Raw genomic sequence first — 18,631 nt, 5'->3', positions numbered from 1 at the left:
CTTGCCCTAACATCAAATAAATGCCTTTTGCCAGCCACATGCCTGAAGGAAAACAAAGTGCCTTATCTGTTTGTGCCTTAAAGACCAGGACCATCAGAAAGCCTGAAATAAGAAACTTTGGGAACGTGAAGTGTGTGCATTAGAGAGGAATCTACTCTATAAGTAGATGGAGACTGCCAGTGGCTGCTGGATCTTTCCTTCTCTAGACACGTGTAAGTATAGTCAGGTAATGATTTGTATATAAATTTGGATTAGTTACAGTCAGGTCTGCTACTGGGTTTGGTAATATCAAATTAAAAGATCTTAATTCCTACCAAAAAATAAAGTGATCATATGACAAATATTAGCCATATTGATAGAGGGGCATTAAAACTAATATATGAGAAAGTTAATAACCAGTGTTGGTGTAAATCACTGCAACTCCAAGGACCTTAGGACATTGCCAGCTCACACCAGCTCAATTCTCAGTCCTTAAACCCATCTGGTTATCCTAGAGGGCACAATATCCTGTTGCACAAAAATGGGAGAAGCATGAGGGAAAAGCATACAAAAGTGTACCTGAATTGGAAATTGCCAAATTAAATACATCAACAAATAGTTTTGCAGAGAAAGGAAACAGAGCTGTAACCTGCAGAGAGATGGCACTTGCTCTGAATTGACTGGAATTGCTATGAAACATCACGGGAGAATCATCTGTTTTGGAAAGCAGCACAGAGTTGTTTCATTGCACTGGCTGCAGAACAAGATAATCCAGAATGTTCTGAATTTAGTTTTGGGACATCAGTATTGCTCTGGATATAATAAATCTGACAAAGAAAAACTCAGGGAAGTTCATGAAAAGCAGAGGAGCCTAAAGCAGCCATATACCTCTAGAGAAAGCAGAATTGCTCTCCTGTCCCTAACAGGGGCTTTTTAAGAGCTGTGCTTTGTAAAGGCCTTCAGAGCTGCCTGATGTGCTGGTTGAGTGAGCCGAGGCCAGTTGGCTTGACTGGAGGTGTGTCCACAGCAGGACTGTAAAGGAAGGGTAAGAGGACCATGGGTACATGGATGGATGGATGGACGGATGAGAAAGAAAATAGGTGGAAAAACCTAACCTGAGTCTTTGTGTGGTGATCCATGATAAAATGATCGGGTGTTTCTGAAACGATATCATGTGTAACTTGGGAAAAGCCTGTGTGTATGACAAGGAAAAGCCTTCTATAGAAATCTGGAGCTGATTCCTGGTAGGGCTTCCAGAGTTTATATAAACGTCAACATCAGGCCAAAGTCATTGTTCTTTACTGAGGCCTTCACTGTGTGCAATAATGGGGCAACCACGGAGTGCATTCAGTGTAAGAAAACCAACTGGGTGGGAGCCTTGTTCCCAGGGGTTAGGCCAGGTTTGTTTTCTGTCAGGGGTGAGAATGAATGTCCATAGAGCTCTTCAAGCACAGTCTGCAGATCCTAAATATCTATGACATCCCTTCTGCAGAAGCCTGTTTGTGAGCTGGGCTGAAGCGTGGCCAATGACCAACAGCAGCTTTGCAGCAAGGGATGCCTGTCCCTCCCTCATTCCATGTTGCAGACAACTATATCAAGGACTGCTGTGATCTGGGGCCTTTAGCTAGGACTGTGAAAAAAAATACTGTAAATTCTAAATATTCTTCAGGAATATACATCTCTTCCAAAGCCTTCACATACAGAAGCCTTCTGGAAAGCCTTCATAAATAAAGAATTATAGAACTGGGCACATTTTCCAGAAATGCCTTTTATCTCACCAGCTGAGGATGCTTTTGTGTTTTATTATCTGCAAAAGGAGGTGCTGTAGCCACCCAGGTTAGCACACAGCTGGGTCACAGGCAGAGAGCAGCATGGCTGACAAGTCCTGCAGCACAGGAGCTTGTTAGGCACAAAGTGCAGCGTGCTGTGAACTACTCTGGGTCTTGGCAAGAGTGCAGCCAGCAGTGGACAAGTTCTATAAAATTGATTTTCCAATAGTGTTGGCATTTTAGAGAGGAAAGGGAAAAGAGACAGCAGCAGTGTGAAGCCATCAGATCGCATGCACTCTCACATATGAAAAGGACTTGTGTTTATCGCAGGTTAGCAACAGGATATGCAGTTTTATGTCTGACATCAAATTTTTGTTTATTCATTTTGCAAAAGATGCTGGGTTGTCAGCTGCAGGGGCTAAAGTCATTTATGTGCTGAAAAGTGCTGCATGGACAAATGCAGCCTGGGTTTCCCTGTATCACTCTGCCAGCATGGCTCAGCCCTGTTTCAGTTTCCCTACTCATTCAGTACTTGCTAAAATAGTCACCTAGGGAGTCAACACTGCCAGCCATGGCCGTGGTTTCTGAGATATGGAGTCCAGCCCAGTCAGAAGTTTGCCAAGATAACCTCATTGCATCACGCGCCACAGAGCCACAAACAGCTGTAGCATTGAAGGACTGTGACATTTAAACAAGATACTGAAAATGCAAGGTAATCATCGCCATGTTACAATGCATCCAAATGTGGAATTTAGAAATTAAAGGCTTCCTACCATATTTTTATAGCACCAGGCAACATCTAGGTTCAAGGGACAGACTGAATAGCTGGGACAGTGATCTTCAGTGGGGCGTATTTTTTTCAGTGGTAATTTCTGGTGAGAAGCAAGGGCAGTGTGGAGCCTGAAGATACACAGGGAATGTACATGAGTGCATTCTAGTCCTGTGAGTGTGTGCATCTGTCATAAGTGTGCCACTTGCTAAGAGTCAAAATAAGGTCAGTGGAGATGAGTAAGTATATGTTAAAAAAGGACAGGGAGGAAATTAATGTCAAATCAAGCTAAAAATACATGGCTGAGTGGATGAGGAAAATGGCATAAAAAATGCAAACAGAAAAACTGCAGTCTGAGAACGAAAGCAGCCTTGCACAAGAAGTTAATTTTTTTCTTGGGCTTGATTGAAAATATTTTAAATATATGTGTCTTTGAAGTTAGAATGAAAATTAATGTATTTAAGTTTGGAGGTTCACAATTTCTCTCCCCATGAAACTGAGATTCTCTCCCTTCCTGCCTCCCTCCGCCCCTCCCTTCCTCCTTTTCCCTCTCTTTCTCCTTCATTCCCTTTGTGGCATCTCAGATCCACAAGGAAGGAAAACATTCTAGGAACTGCACTTGAAAGAAAGCTTCTGCCCAGGATCCCAAGGTTTTCCATGTAGTCATTAGCAGGCAATCACAATGACAATTGCATTTGGCAATACTGTTGACTGAATTTATTTCAATTGGCATTGTATTTGTAGAGGTACAGACTTTATACAAAAAATATCAACAACTCATTTTAAATTATTTTGAGATAGGGCAATAACCCACCCCTGTTTTGCCCTTCAGTGTACAAAGGCAGAGTGTGAACCTCTAAGGCACATGTTGTGATTTTTGGGGTGGTGCTGTGCAGGCCCAGGAGTTGGACTCGATGGTCCTTGTGGGTCCCTTCCAACTCAGGATATCCTATGAATCTATGAACAAGGCTACTCCTGCAGAGTTTACAGTCCAGAGAGGAGCAGATTCCTCTGCAGGTGGTAGAAAGAAACAGCACACAGAGTGTGATTGTTGTGCTCATTTGATGCATCTATTTTAAGTTAAAAAATTGTCTTCTGGAGAGGCCTGTTTCTTTCCTTCACCTGTTGCGGTTGGAAAAGGTGCCAAACTTCATAGACATTAACTTTTAGGCCTCAGAATAAGGAGATAATGATGTTATCCTGTGTAATTTGTTCAACAGCACAGGTTATCTGGGTCAGTGTTGAGGAGTGTTTGTGTTGCAGCAGTCTCAGGCACTTCTGTCGGACAGCAATCACTGCTGGCATTGACAGTGCTGGGAAGGACACATTACAGAGCAGTTTGAAAAATGTCTATTTCTCTTAGCCAACGGAAACCTGCAAATTTACAGTGACAATTCAAATACCACCAGTTCTCATTTCCAACAAATATTTCCATTTTGCAGCATCCAGCTTCCTCACAAATTTGACCTTTCCCTCAAAAAGCACATGATGCAAATGTAAAAATAAAGGAACCAAGATCTCACTTAGAAACACAATTTTCCATTGAAAGCAGTTTTAATGAAATATATTCCATCAGCTGTAGTTGCTTCTGACAGTCAGTAAGTGATTCGGGTGCCTAAACACAGGATTCATGGTCTGTTTTAGAAATACACTAAGGCATCCAGGATACCTGCATGGAGCTGGGGATGTGACAGCCACCTGTGAGACCCTTACCGGGCTGGGGCTGGGGTGGGACACTCCGGGGCATCTGGAGTAGCATTGCACACCCTGTGGCTGTGCAATTGGTCTCAGAATCTCTGCGATTTCAGACAATAAAACATCCCATCTGATGCCATTACTAATGGGCTGTCAGAGCCTGATAAAGGAGAGGGGGCAGCAGCACAGTGCCCTTGAGTCTCACCCTAAATTCCTGACACTCTTTTGGTCTCTCCTGGTTATTTTCCACCAGAGCAGCCAGAAATTCCTGCGGTGGCATCTCCGTGCTGTGACCTCCAGTGAGTGCAGAGCGCTGGGAGCTGGCTCACCCACTGCCTCCATGCCAAGCCCCAGAGCAGGAGGCAGAGTGCAGTGCAGGCACTCACAGCAGGAACTGTCCTGGGAACACTCTGAGCACATGACATGCAGGCACAGCAAGCTTGGCAAGAAAAAAGTGAAATCTGGTGTTGGGCAACTGGATTGTGCAAGGAACACCGGGATAAATGGAGTGATACCTAGTAATGAACTCTGTGTAAATCTCCCTGAAGCTATAAAAAGAGAAGGAGGATTAATAATTGTCTGAGTTACCATTATTAAATATATTTTTTAAGTCTCAGGGTCACAGGGGCAGCACTGGAGAGCCATATCCTGGAGAAGGAAGACAAGAACATAACTGGTCCAGGTTGGCTGCGGCTCTGAGCAACCTGGTCTAGTGGAAGGTGTCTCTGCCCATGGCAGGGAGGTTGGAACGGGATGATCTTTCAGGTCCTTTCCAATCCAAAACGTTCTGTGATTTTATGGTAATATAATATAAATGGGATTGGTATTGCAGAGTTCTCAGGCCTTTTCCTCCTTCATAATTTCATTACCATTTTGCCTGTAATCTCTGTGTAAAAATAAAGAATTATCTCTTTAGTCTATAGTGACCTGCTAGTTAGTGTCAGCAAAGCATTGTTAGGCTGCCCTGGATTGCTGAGCTACTGCTTAAACTTGACCTTTTCTGATGAAAGCAGGGACTTGGCTGTGTTGTGTAAGATTTGATGTTACAACAAGAACATGGGGTATGAACCTTCTGAACTTACATTTTAATGTGATGGGAAATGGATCTGTTAACAGAATCAGTTATATTCTTCTCCACATATTTTTAAGGTTTAATAAGGAAGGCTCAAGAAGGTTTAATGAGAAAGATATTTTTTTAGTTCTTACCTCTTTTAGTAGAATTATCACACACAAGTTGAACTAAAGTACACAGGACCTCAGAGGTACTGAAAAATACGTGCCCAGCTGCGTTGCTGATGTGGAACGTTGAACTATGACCAGCCTAAACTAGCTCCTGGCCTTTGTCTTAGCCCTTTACTCCTACACTACACATTTTGAATATGAATGTCTCCTGGCATTGTAAATTTACCCCAGTGAAGAATTTGGCCTTCATGTTGCAGAGACAAAATCTCAGTATCATGTTTGTGTTTGGATTGTTCTTAGTGGGTTTTTTTTGGTAAGCTGTTTTCTTCTTTTTGCTTGAGTGATTCATTTATGAAACAAGATGATGAGATTCAGGTTTCTGATGGTCTTTCCATTACCCGGGAATTGAAGTACTCTGAGCAGGCCAGGACTCGCATGAAGATAAACACACATACTCAAAGTGAACACAAACATTTTAAATAAAACTTGTGCCCCTTGCTATTTACCCTGCTGATCTTCTGCTGTGGATTTATGGCTGTTGTCACAGTACTTTCTTTTCTGGCCTTTCTCGGAAGAAAGCTTTTTCAAGAACTAAATTAATTAAATTCACAGAGTGTTAAACTAAAACTATTGTCCATACAGATATGCACATATAAACATGCATACACCTACAATTAGAAACCAGTTCTTGTGGACATTTTATCTATATCTGGCAGATTAGATTATCTGATAATTTGTTTGTTTTGAGTTTGGATCTGCAGGGCAGATGCTGGACTCCAGATAATATAATTACTTTGGGAAAGGGCACCAGCTTCTCTTATGGGCATCCTTAGACTCTTACGAAGCTCTTCTATTCCAAATAAATTCACTGCCATGTGTTAGTTGCCAAATATATTATTTTTTAAAAAAAGGGAATTTTGTGCACCAGTCTTTTTGAGAGTAATCTGCTTACACAGTTTCTGGACTCTTAGATCATTTTCCAGCATTTGTGGTGCAGCAGAATAAAGATCATGTTTTATTCCAGTTATGAGATTTTAGCTATATATTAGTAGAGACTTTAAAAGTAGTTTGACATGCTTGTAACCAGAACATGGGCCAAAATGAGTAATGTTTTGCCATCAGTGAATTTCTGCTGCTTCAGAAAAAGTGATCTTAACTTCAGAACCAGCAATGATCTTACATCTACATGTTTCAATGAAACTTGGTCTCTTTATGGCTGTGCTAGAAGATTGATACATTTTCTGTTTGCTCTATAGGCAGAATTTCAGTCATCCTGGCTTTCTCTTTTACTGCATAATAAATGAGGAGTGTCATTCAAGGGTTTTTTTTTTTCTAAGGAATCTCATCCTCATTTGGTGCAGAGCCACTTCAGATGCTTTACTAACATTTTATTGTCTGCCTCACTAACAGATACGGTGTCTGCCCAGAAACACTGTGGCTTCCCTTAGGTTGTTCTATTCATTCAATTCAAGTGGACAGTAAAACATGCTGAATGACAGAGTGTCACTGATGACTAGAGAGCTTTAAAGGAAAACCATTCTGCCTTCTGCCTTTTCATCAGTTTTCATATATCTGAATCTACCCTGCATACACACACTGTATTTTAATGGCCTGTTTATTAATTATATTTCTATTAATTTTTAGTAATTAAATAATTAGGAAAAATAGGTACCTATGTCAAAGATTAGTAATCAACCTGCTATTGAGAAATGTTGGTTAAGTGTATTTTTGGTAAATTGTTCTGCAGGGCTTGGGAAACATGGAAAACTGAGGGAGGGTCTTTAAATGGAAAAAATCATTATGTCTGTCTGCTCTGGTCATAGATGAAAGAGATGACTGAAAAATGCCAGTCTGTGACTTGTATCAAGGGTGTGAGTTGGTGGAATACCTGGATTGGTAACCAAAGACCTTCTCAGGTTGGAGTTTGCCATGTAGAGCCTGGTACAAAGCCAGCAGCACTTGTGTTCCCTTTTGGCTGACACAGTGCACATGTCTCATGTGCTGCACAGGGATAAGGTGCTATTTACATTTGCTTTTCTTTTTTCACTTCCTAGTCAAGCAGAAGTGTAAGTGACTGTAATTCCTCTCTCCATTAACTAGATGTGACACTTCAGCAACTTTTGCCTGACATACATCTGGTTTTCTGGAGCCCCTTATCCTGAGGGATCTACTGGACCTTCAGATGCCCTTCAGGTATTAGATACCACTGTGTGACTTCCAAGGTAACCCAGGAGATCTTTCTTTCTGAAATGCAGGTAGGGTTTCTTTCCTGTTTATCACATATTCGGGCACTACAAGATGGATATGGTGTAAAATACAGATGTATTGGGAAGCAGAAGTGATGGCAGCACAGGCAAGGTAATTAAATGAACTGTCTTGGAGAGGGGTGATACTGGATGCTCAGAATGCTGCAGCTCTGCACCTCTTAAAATTACATACACTGTTTACAACAGCTCTTGGTTGAATAACAATTTATGTTGCTGTATGTGCAGCTAAATGTTAACTATGACACCATGCAGTACTGCTCTGTCTCTGCGTGAAGTTGTGAGTGGGAAGACACACAGAACTTTCTTCTGAGACATTCCCATCTATAGATACATATGAATTGGTAGAAATAGCCTTTCATAATACCCACAATTTTCTGTAGTTCTAATTTTTATTGTGCCTGCTGCCTGAAAGATGATAAGACTTATTCATAAATTCACACTCCAGTGGTTTGATAAATATATAACAGTCTGAAAAGGAGTTTCTTGGTGCAGTGCATGTTATTTATCAGGTCTCAGTTTTCCTTGGGTTTGGTCCTAAGGTTTGTTGTTGATTTTTTTTTTTGTTTGTTTGTTGGTTTTTTTTGGCTGACTTCTCTGATCCTCTTTCTACTAAGAGCCACAAGGAAAAATAGCACTTGGGACAAATAAAACTAAATTTGTTGTGACAAAAAATATGTTTATATACCTTTATTATATTATCTCTTCCTCTCTATCTGATAAATGAGGAGGCGAGAATATTGTAAAGTGATATTCTGTAGCAGGCACAACACTTATCAGTTGCTTTCCTTTGACCTTCTGCCTTAGAAAATTAATTCACTTGAGCTGTTCATACACTAGAACATTAGGAAAAAAATAATGTTAGCACTGGTGAATATAATCTCTGCAGGAAAGCTGGGCAATTATTCAATGATCTAATCTTATCTCTTGTTTCATTTTTATATGGCAAGTCTACATTTAAAGTATTAGATATACTGTGCTTCTGCTCAGTACCATCAAACCCCAGTAAATAAACGCTGCTAAGTGCCACCATGAGTGAAGGAGCTTATAATGAGAAGTGTGAGCAGCCCTGTGCACCATTCATCATTCTGTTCAGGCCCATATTGGGGCTCTTTTTATCAGCACTGTTCGGAGCGGTGTCATCACCTCTGGTATAAATCTTCTGTCAGTGTCTGTCGTCCCTGTGCCCTATTAAACTCATGCTCTCACATAATCATGGAATGACCTTTGGATGTCTTTCATTAACCTCTGACCTGAACCCCACTGCCTTCTTGTTGGTAGGTAAATCTATAACATGACATTTGCTTACGACTCAACCTTTATCCTTGCTTAATAGTTGTGCCTTTCAATTCTTTTTTTTGTTCTGGAGCAAAAAGATAGTTACAATCTTAAGGCACAGCTTGGATTTTAAAGGTTGGAACACAATATTCACCTAAGTGTCTCCTAATAGACTTTCTAATATTTTTCCACTGCTGCATATTGAATCTTATCAGTTGTAAACTGATGCAGGATGTTAGCCTCTCAAGTAATAATTTCATTTCTGATAGAAGTTTTCTTTCCCTCAGATATTTTCTTCTTGCTGTGTTCACCTAATCAGGGATTAAAGATTGATTAATTCAAATTCAATTGTGCAGCTGTGCCACAGCTTAGCCTAAAATTTCTGATCCTGCAGATGAGGATAGCTACTACACAGGAATAATGACAATAAAAATAAGGCAAGATTTTGTTCCCATGAGGATCAAGTAGGCTGGAAAGTAGTTCCTGCAGTGCTCTCTCTGTGTTGCCGATGTCTTACTGCAAAGCCTTGGTCAAGCTACTTGCTTTTTCTATGACTCATTTACCTCACTTGTAAAACGGGCCATGGTAAAACTGTACCTGCAGAATAAAACATGAAAAATGGCTTCTATTTACCTCTGGTGTGCTCGGGAACCAGGCTGATGCTCTTATTAACCCTGCTCAGCTAAGTGTGTGTACAGAGTTGAAAGCATACTGAATTATATTCTCCTTCAGTCCTCCCTCCCCCTGTGAATGAGCCTCTAGTTACTCTTAACTATAATTAGTACCAATTAACTAAAATTCTTAGCAACTGTAGTGCTGCACATCCATGAAAGTTTGATTTGAAAGTTGATTGATGAAAGGGGCTCTTGGCAGTGAACAGGAAAGGATGCAGTTGGGGTTTGTGGAAAAGGGCAGGAGTGGCTGGTGCTGCCTTGGTGAGGTTTGGGGGAACGGGCTCAGCCTCTGACGGGAAATGGGAGGCAGGGAGTGGATGTGGCACCAGAGAAGCCCAGGGAACACAAAATGCAGGTGTTAAGGGTGAATGAGATCGTGAGGAGAGAGAGGGGTGGATAGGTGGGGTGGGGGTCTGTGTGCAAGGTGCTGTGGTGCTGATTCAGTCTTTGGAGTGACCAAAAAAAAAAGTGTGGGGCTTCCTGCGGGAAAATTAGGGAAAACATGAGTGAATGTACATGCATGGCTTTTGTAATTCTCTGCTAAAGTGCTGCAAATCATCCCAAAGCAATGGTAAAGAAAATATTAGATGGCTTTATCGTCTCCCAAATTTTACACATACCTTTAATAAGAATATTTTAGCAGTATTGTGTGCATATAAAATTTTCAACTAATTTGTGTAATGGTGACAGTGTTTCCTGCTCCATATAATGCATACACATTCTGTAAATCTGTTTTGATTTTGCTATTCAGGAAGCTAAAGCAAAATGCCAGCAGTTTGTTCCTGAAATGTTCTTTTACTGTATTCAGGAATGGCCAGTAGGTTATGCTTCTCTTTCCTGTTTTGGTATGAGGCTGTCTCCTCACAGCTGGAAGGCCCATCTCTTCTCAGCTTGTGATCAAGCACCATCAAAATGGAGACAGTTTCAGGGAATTGGGAATGAACAGATAAGCAATTTGTCTCTTTTTTTAACTTACAGTGTTTTGACCTAACATTTCTCCCTGGTTTTATCAGTACTGTCCTCATTTCTCCTTTTTCTCTCTCATTTTCTTCTATGCTTGGGTTTGTGTTTTTTGATATCAAGGGCAAAACCCCCCTGTTGTTGGTGTTTTTCACTTCATGAAATACCTGTAACAAGCTACAGGGGTAGCAAAGGAAACTGTAACAAACCCCAGCTGTCAGCAGATACCCATGCCTGGTGTTGGCTGACAGCTGTAACTCCTCTGCCTCTCTGGAGAGAGGTTGTTCTTGGCCTCAGCCATCTCCACTGGAAGGTGACAACACAACATGTGCCTGGGACCAGGGTCCTCTAAATGAGTTGGGCATTGTCTGAAACAGCATCAGCTTCCTCGTGCTGTCTGAACTCCGGAATACGGGAGATACGCTGGGGGATGTGGCTGCAGAGGTGACAGTGTCAGTGTTTGCACAGAGCTCACTGTCACTTTTGGAGCACAGGCAGTGCTCAGGTGAACCCTGAGGAGTGCACTGGAGTTGGTGGTAAGTTAAACCACAAGCTGGTGAGATGCCGATTCCAAAACAGAGTGTACACAAATGTCCTGGCAAGAGGCTGTTGGTAGGTCAGCTTGCTCTCATTGGCAAAAGGGGAAAAAACTGGGCAACACACTGTGTGATACCAGTCCCTGGACAATTAGTGACTATTAATGCCCTCAGGACACTGACACAAAGCCCTGCAGTGACAGGGAGGTAGGGACAGGGAGCAGGGAACCGTGGGAAATGTGATGGAAAAGTCATTTCCCTCATACGTGCCTAGTGCCAGTCTTCACTTGGGCCCAGCATCCCTGGTGGTGCCCATGATGTCACCTGGTACCTGGGCACAGGTTGACTGGACAGGGATCTGTTATGTCAGGTTTCATTGGAACTGTTATAATTCCAAATAATGGTAACACTAGTGACAATAGCAATAAGGTACAACAGTACTCTGGAGCTCTAGCTATGGATCAGAATTATATTGTGCTAGGCACAGCAAAGCCCTTTCCATCACCACTGGAGAGTGGGATAAATGAAATCACAAAAGCATGGGAATAGAATTAGAAAATAAAGGACTGTCTCTCTACTTTTTATTTGGATTTCCACATACATTTGGAAATGGTTGTCAGGGTCGAAATTGGCAAAATGCAATTGAGAACCTCTGGAAAAAACTATATTTTCAGGAGCAACATATAGAGTAAGGATCCTCTCCCTTAGATGGCTCAGTCCCGTGAACCTGAGTGTGCTTTTGATCTGGCCATGGCAAAGCAGAAGATTTTCAACGGATGACAACAACTGAGAGGATTTTGGATGACGGCAGCAAAGAAATACAAAGGGGTGGTTAATTGTGTGACCCATAGGGAACACTGGAAGACATTAATGGGTATAAAGAGGGCATATTTCCATAAATGACCATTAGTCTTCTGCAAATGTTCCTTGAAATGTAAAGGAATGATTTTGTCTCTCCAATTAATCATCCTAGAAATCCTCCTTCGTGTAATCTTGAAAACACGGGAGAGGACTTAGTATCAGTAAATGTTGCCAGATGTACAAAATGGCAGAGTAATGTGTTGTGTAAAATGATTTTTTGGTGGCAGAAACTGGATAGGAAGCCAAGAATACTGCACCAACATTTGAGCTTTTCTGTGAGAGGCGTTGCCAGCCTCAGGAGGGAGCACTGGATAATTTATAGGTTAACATTTTCTTTTTATGTGAATAGCATTTTTTCTCATTTATAGTTAATTAGGTTAAGCATGCATGGGGAGTGAGGGAGGAAAGACTTTCAGAGAGAATCTAAACGATTAGTAATTTGAATGAGTAAAAGAATCTGCTAAAGGACGTAGCTCTGGAATTAAATATGTTGCTATAACAAGTGTAAGTATCAGATAGGAATTTTAAAGGTTCTTACATTAATTATAGCAGCAGCATAAAAAGAGGTAGAGAATATTTACAGATTTGGCATGTGGATTCTTTTCCCAAGTAGCTGCTGTTTCATTTTACTAGAGGAGGAGAAACTATTTGTCCCACCATTTCACAGGTTTGTATCTTTTGCCCACATTTCATGTCTTAGGGGTTTTGGTTCACATACAGAATCAGTTAAGGTGAATTACAAAGTAAAATGAACATTTCCTTAACCACTGAGTTTCTTCAAATCTTTTTTCCTGTATGAAATCCTCTTGACACTTTCTGGTTGGATGAATATTTTTTTGGCAGATTCTGTGTATTCATCTTTACTCAGGGACTGGAACAGTTCCACATAGGCCCCTCTAAAAATTTTGCAGCATATCTAGTCTGGGACAGACTATTATGCAGCTACTCAAATGGCTCGGGGTATTAAAATCACCTGGGCTGCAGTTTGTTTACTGGTGCACAGACCTGTCAAATGCAGCATGTTGATGGTGAGGGTTGCACAGTGGGCTGGCATCTCCCACCACGAGGGTGGTGCAGCTCTCCTTTGCAGCACCACATCACAGGATCTGTCCCATCCTGATGTCGTGTTTCCCTGGCACAAATGGCTGGTTTCAACTCCAAGCCTGGCTCTTCACTCTCTGACCCAGAGCATGGCTGTTATGGCCAGAGCCAGGATGCCATATTCCAGGATACCTGTGATGAGCAAAACAGAATTTAAAAGAAGGAAGACATTTATGAAAAATTAGTTAAAATGCATTTTTACCTGGAATCCCTTCCACTGCGTAATTTTTGAAAACGCTCAGAACAGCTTTTAACTAATTTTCAGTTCTCTTAAATGTTGGGTGGAGTTTTTAGATGTAGGCATGTGAGTTCAAATTTAAGCACTTTATCCAAGGGATCTGATGTACAAGCTCTCCCAGCTGAAGAGTGTGCAGTACTTCTGAAGACCAGGCAGGACTTTGAGTTAGATACTAAATATAGATTTAACAGTTTATCCCTTGACACCCAAATAATCTAAAAGGTGAATGATTTATGATTTCAAGAAATGAGTGATTATTTATACTGGAAAACACTTCCATTTTTATTGCACATGAACGGTTCCACATGGAGAGTTATTCAAAGCAGTTTAATATTTGTGTGTGCCCACAAATGCCAGTTTCTTTTTCTAGACAAGGATCTTTAAAATATACTAAAGAAATTGAATGCTAAGCCCCAGTGAAAGTCAGAGAGAGACAAGCACTGAATTCCTTCATTTTAAAAGATCCCAGTATTTACTGGCTTACCCCCAGTTGACACAACAACATTTTAGAAGCAATTTTGGATTCTTCCAACATGAAAAGTGTGGTGCAATGAGTTTAAATGTCCTGCCTTGGGTGACCCAGGGAAGCAGAAGCAGACACAGTAGAACAGAGGCACATGACTCAGAGCCTGGCCACCTCCTGAACTACAGAACTTCTCTCACAAGCCAAGGGGATTCTTTCACATGTGCAAGGAGAAATGTCAGACAAAACAACAGTTCAGCCAAGCTCATGGTGAGTTTGCATAAATAGGTTTTGGCCAAGCAGCCGACGCTGAGGAGCAGAGCCCAGAACTTTGAGTTTGGTTCCTGGCAAACTGCACCTGTGCCTCTGGTGGCTGCTGGTGAGTCCTTCGCCTCACCAGCCTGAAAAGCTGGGCAGGAATGACTTATGGAGTGGTTGTGAGAATTAGCTAATTTACACTGGGCCAGAGCTCTGCCAGGGAGCTGCTCTGCCCTCAGTGGGAGAGCCTGAGACGTGCTGTCTCCAGGATAGGATTGAATTGCACAAGGGCTCATCTGTTGCTGCTGAGGTCATTGGGAGGTATTTTGATCCACCCTTTAGCCCCTGTACTTGCCCAGGCAGCCCCATGGACTGAAGCTGACAGACGGGTGCAGTTTAGGCATTTTGGGCATCAACCAGCTCCCACAGGGCAGCTCAAAGAAAGAGCTGTGGTGAGCACTGCTGCCTGTGGAGCTGCACCAGATCTGAAGGGCAGCATGAGCTCTGCCACACCTGATTGCTGCACCTCTAAAGCATGTCCATAGCTCTCCATGAAGAGATTCCTGCACAGTGAGAATGTTAACAGGACTTGTCCCTCTGCCCACATGTTGGTTCCCATACATGGCAGGAATGATCACAGCGGAAGGATCCAGGTGAGGAACCACAAGACTCTTTATTTCCTGACACCCCTTCTGCTTAGAGAGTCAGGCCAGTTCACAGGGGGACAACTCTGGGATTAGGCAGGTGGACTCTGCAGCTGCTGTTTTATTTGTCCCAGCAGCATCAAATGTCTCCTCTCTTTAGCTGAGAGAAGAAGGAAGAGAGGCAGGCATATTTTATCAGTGGTAAAAATGGCAGTATCCAAGGAGAGGGATCAAGAAGGGATGGCTGGTGTGGCTTCTCTTCAAGACCTGGATCACACCACTAGCAGCTGAAATGCTTCTTGGACCAATTGGTTTTCCCATCTTTGGGAAGGGCTCCTTCCCTTGCACCTGGGCTTTGTGTGTTCTCTCTGTTCACACTTCTATACTTGATCATCAGGGCAGTGGGAGGTGCTGGGTGCACTAACAGTGCCTGGAGTACTGCATAGCTCTGATGGCTTTTGCTGTTTCCTTGTGGAATCTATCCTGGAGGCTGTGCCAGTGGATGTTCCAAGGCTTGGCTCATAGTTACATTCCTTTGAGAAATAATGGTTTCACTGGAAGAAGTTCCAAGAACATTAAAAATGTAAGAAGTACAGCATTTTTCACACAAACGCTTGCTGTCAATATGGATAATGAGCTATGTGCTGCTGGTTTCCTTCTTGGGGTGGGAGACAAAGGAGAACTGGACTTTGTGCTGAATGGATGCTTGTGAGAAGCTGGTACTATTCAGTGATTCATGAGCAGCTTGCAGACATCAGGAGTAAAGGTTCGTTACATCTCTAATTTTTTTCTTCCTTTGGGCAGGTGGCCTAACAGCCCAACAGCTGATCCTATGTTTTAAATTTAATTTTAATTGAACGCACTGCTAGAGATGCCTTAAATTGACTCTTTTTGTTTGAATTTCCTAAGGGAGCTTGCCCCAAGACCTCTATCCTAGTGATAACTTATTCTGGCCAATGGAGCCAGTGTGTATTTATTGTGTAGCTCTCTGTCCCCTCTCTGGCTTCTGCTCCCATGAACACTGCAGTTGCTGATGACTAGAAAATTACTCAAGTGTGAACTGTTTCACTGTCTGTCACTTTGCTCATTAGGCTAGTGAGAAAATGTATCTACGGCTCTGTCACACACAGCCCTCATTAGGTTAGCAGCACATTGAGATCATTGCCTTTTTTAAAGATGGCTGCAGGAAAATGGCTGGGTAGTTTGATGCTCCTCAGTAATAAGTGGAAGTAGCAAAACTAGGGCTCACTGCATTCCACTCTGAGATAATTGCATTGTTTGCAGAGCCTGATCAATGGAATGAAGTGATACTGCTGGGCGAGGCAGCATAATCCCACTTCTTACTCTGAGTGGAAGGGGCAGAAGGTGCTCAAGGTGTGCAGAAGAGGTTTAGGACAAGGACACTCCATTTTTTGCATCTGCTTCTCCTTGTGCCTGTTAAACTGGAGGAGCTCCACTGAAGATGGTGTGCTATCAGTTGTATCAGCATGAGCAGAATTTAGGTCTATCAGCTATAGCTCTAACTGGCAATGAGGGCTACCAGGGGGTTTCTAGTTCCTACGCCCAGCAATTAGCCAAAGTAGCACTAATCAATACAGACCCATTTTAGCCATTCCTAGAAGGCTGCATTTAGACTCTCTCACTGCCAAATGTCCGTGCTGAGCTTCTGCTAGAAAACATGTGCTAAATGACCACATGCCTTCTCTCTAATTAGTGCTTTCTTTCTAGTTTACTTCTTTTTTTAAGCAAACAGTGCCACTGACTTCCACATTGGCATTTCCCCTGAAACTGATGCATTAACTGTTATATGCCATGGAAAAACAGGTAGCTATTTACTCCAACCACCAGAGCAGTGACAGAATTCTACTTGCAGTAGCACCACAGTGTAGGATTGGATCCCTGTATTGATGGGAACTGCTGCTTGCTTTGCTGCAAAGGGTTATTCTGGGAGCTGCAGTACAGCCTTTCCTGCTGTGGCTTTGGTGTGGACATAGTCTAGCTCACCTCCTTACTAGGTGCTGTTAGCATTGGTAGGTGAAGGTTTGCATGTCACTACAATTGCTCAGAAAAGTCGTTTTACATGAGGAATTTCTTCTATGCTTTCATTGTAAAGTATTTCTACTGGTTATTTGCTTCTCTGTGGTGATCCCAAAGACCTGAAAGGGAGTTTACACACAAACTTTTGCATTAATTGAATCTTTATAGATGTGTGTGGGGCAGTGTCTGGTCTCCCCACTGGACCTGCAGTGCTCATGATCCATCTCTGCTCCGCCATGGGAATGTTCATCATTAGCATTGGTGCAGAGGATCTGTGACATTCTGTAGCTGATTAGGTTCATAGCAGATATGTATCCCCTAGGGATAAGATGATGAAAAAAACTTAACGCCTTTTTGCTTATTTAAAGTTGATATCCAGCTCCAAGTTAAATTGGATATCAAGTACTTGACTTGCTCTGCATATATTCTCTTCAATTCCATATACATAGGATTCTTCTCATTATCTGCATTTACAAATTCAAAGGCAATTAGCCCTGAAATAGCTAGAAATGTAGAGAAAGAAATGTTTGAATTTTTATTTCCCATAAAGTTCACGTTTTCTTTTTCATTTAAGTGGAACTTTAATTTATTTTGAAGCACATACGACAAATGAAAAAAAAGAAAGTCTCTCGTGGGATGGGAGGCTGAAAAGGACCATTGTCATGAAATAGAATATTTGCTTCCTAAGCTGGTGATTCAAATACTCCTTGAGAAGCTGAGTCTGTATCCACATGTTGAGAGTGCTGGTGCTGGGATGGCTGGGCTCTGGTGCTTCAGGTCTCCTGGTAGCTGAGCTGGCATCAGAGCAGTGCTGGGTGTTTCTAGAGGCCAGCCTGGTTTCTGTGCTTGGTACCAGCCTGCAGTGTCACCACAAAGCACAGCCAAACCTGCAGCACCACACCATCTGCTGTGTCCAGCCCGTCCCTGCCATGGGCTGGCATCCAGCTGCCTCTACAGTCCCCAGCAGGAGCTCAAATTTTTATCCAAGCCAAGCTTTGGAGCTACCTGTGCAGGAACACCTGTGTTCAATCAGAGGCTGAGTGGGTGTTAAAGAACATGGGAATGGAAGAAAGGGCTCAAATTCTCGCTTAAGATGTAATCCTGGTGTAGCCTCTGTGAAATAAGCCACTGCAGTTCCAAAGGAATTGGTGTCCCCATACTGAGAATGAGCAGACTGAGAAGGCTTGGCTCTCATAAACCCAGGCACAGAGCAGACATAGGATAGGAGCCAATTTCCTGGATTTTTCCTTTGTGTCAGAATGGAACCAGTCTGGTGAACAGGAAAGCCTGAACTGTGGCTGCAGTGCCTGGGCAGGAGGGCAGCTCTGGGGACCTGTCTCCAGCTCTCTGCCATCACTACATTCCCTGCAGACCAGCCTGTCCATCCCTGCAGGGTTTCACAGGGCTTGTCTCACCTGGCCACTGGGAATAACAGGTTCATGCTCTGTGTTGATTTTGCAGTTGTCTTCAGTTTTATATCAGTATTTAAGTTTCCTTCTCAGACACAACTTGTCTTCAGACATACCAGCTTTTCATGAAAGTAATTAATTTACAGCAATATCACTTAGTTCATCCAGCTGGCTGGTTGTGCCTTATTAGTGCCTAGGAACAAGACTAGGTTTTTTCTTCTTTCTGACAGGGGTTCTTGGAGCCTCGATGAGCAATTAGTTTAAAAAAAGCTGTCCTGGGGAGACAGAATTAGTACTAAAAAGGCCCAAGCCCTAACTTGAAAACCTTTGAGATGTCTGGAATTTTGTTATTCTTTTTATTCATCAAAGGATACATTATTAACTAACAATCTTCCCCAAAATACATACCACCTATTAAAAAATAATAACTTTTTTAAGGTTCACAAGTTAATTTTAATAATTTTTATCTAAAGTAAAAATATAATATCATATTCCAAGAGATGAATGAGTGTCC

The 18,631-nt window shown here is 42.3% G+C and overlaps 1 protein-coding gene across 1 annotated transcript in view; it reads left to right on the top strand.

Annotated features, from left to right (window-relative positions):
• The first annotated feature begins 83 nt into the window (after positions 1-83).
• CCDC93 (coiled-coil domain containing 93) overlaps positions 84-18,631 on the top strand; it is a 71,224-nt gene continuing 52,676 nt past the window's right edge. The window contains exons 1-2 of the mRNA XM_017740210.1: positions 84-212; positions 7,495-7,649. Of these exons, the coding sequence (XP_017595699.1) occupies positions 7,644-7,649 (6 nt within the window). The 5' untranslated portion in view covers positions 84-212; positions 7,495-7,643. The remainder of the gene's footprint in view (positions 213-7,494; positions 7,650-18,631) is intronic.

This window comes from Corvus brachyrhynchos, unplaced genomic scaffold (assembly GCF_000691975.1).
Source record: "Corvus brachyrhynchos isolate BGI_N302 unplaced genomic scaffold, ASM69197v1 scaffold126, whole genome shotgun sequence".
Classification (NCBI taxonomy): Eukaryota; Metazoa; Chordata; class Aves; order Passeriformes; family Corvidae; genus Corvus; species Corvus brachyrhynchos.
The sequence above is the reverse complement of the archived record's forward strand: the minus strand, read 5'-3'. Positions and strand labels throughout refer to the sequence as shown.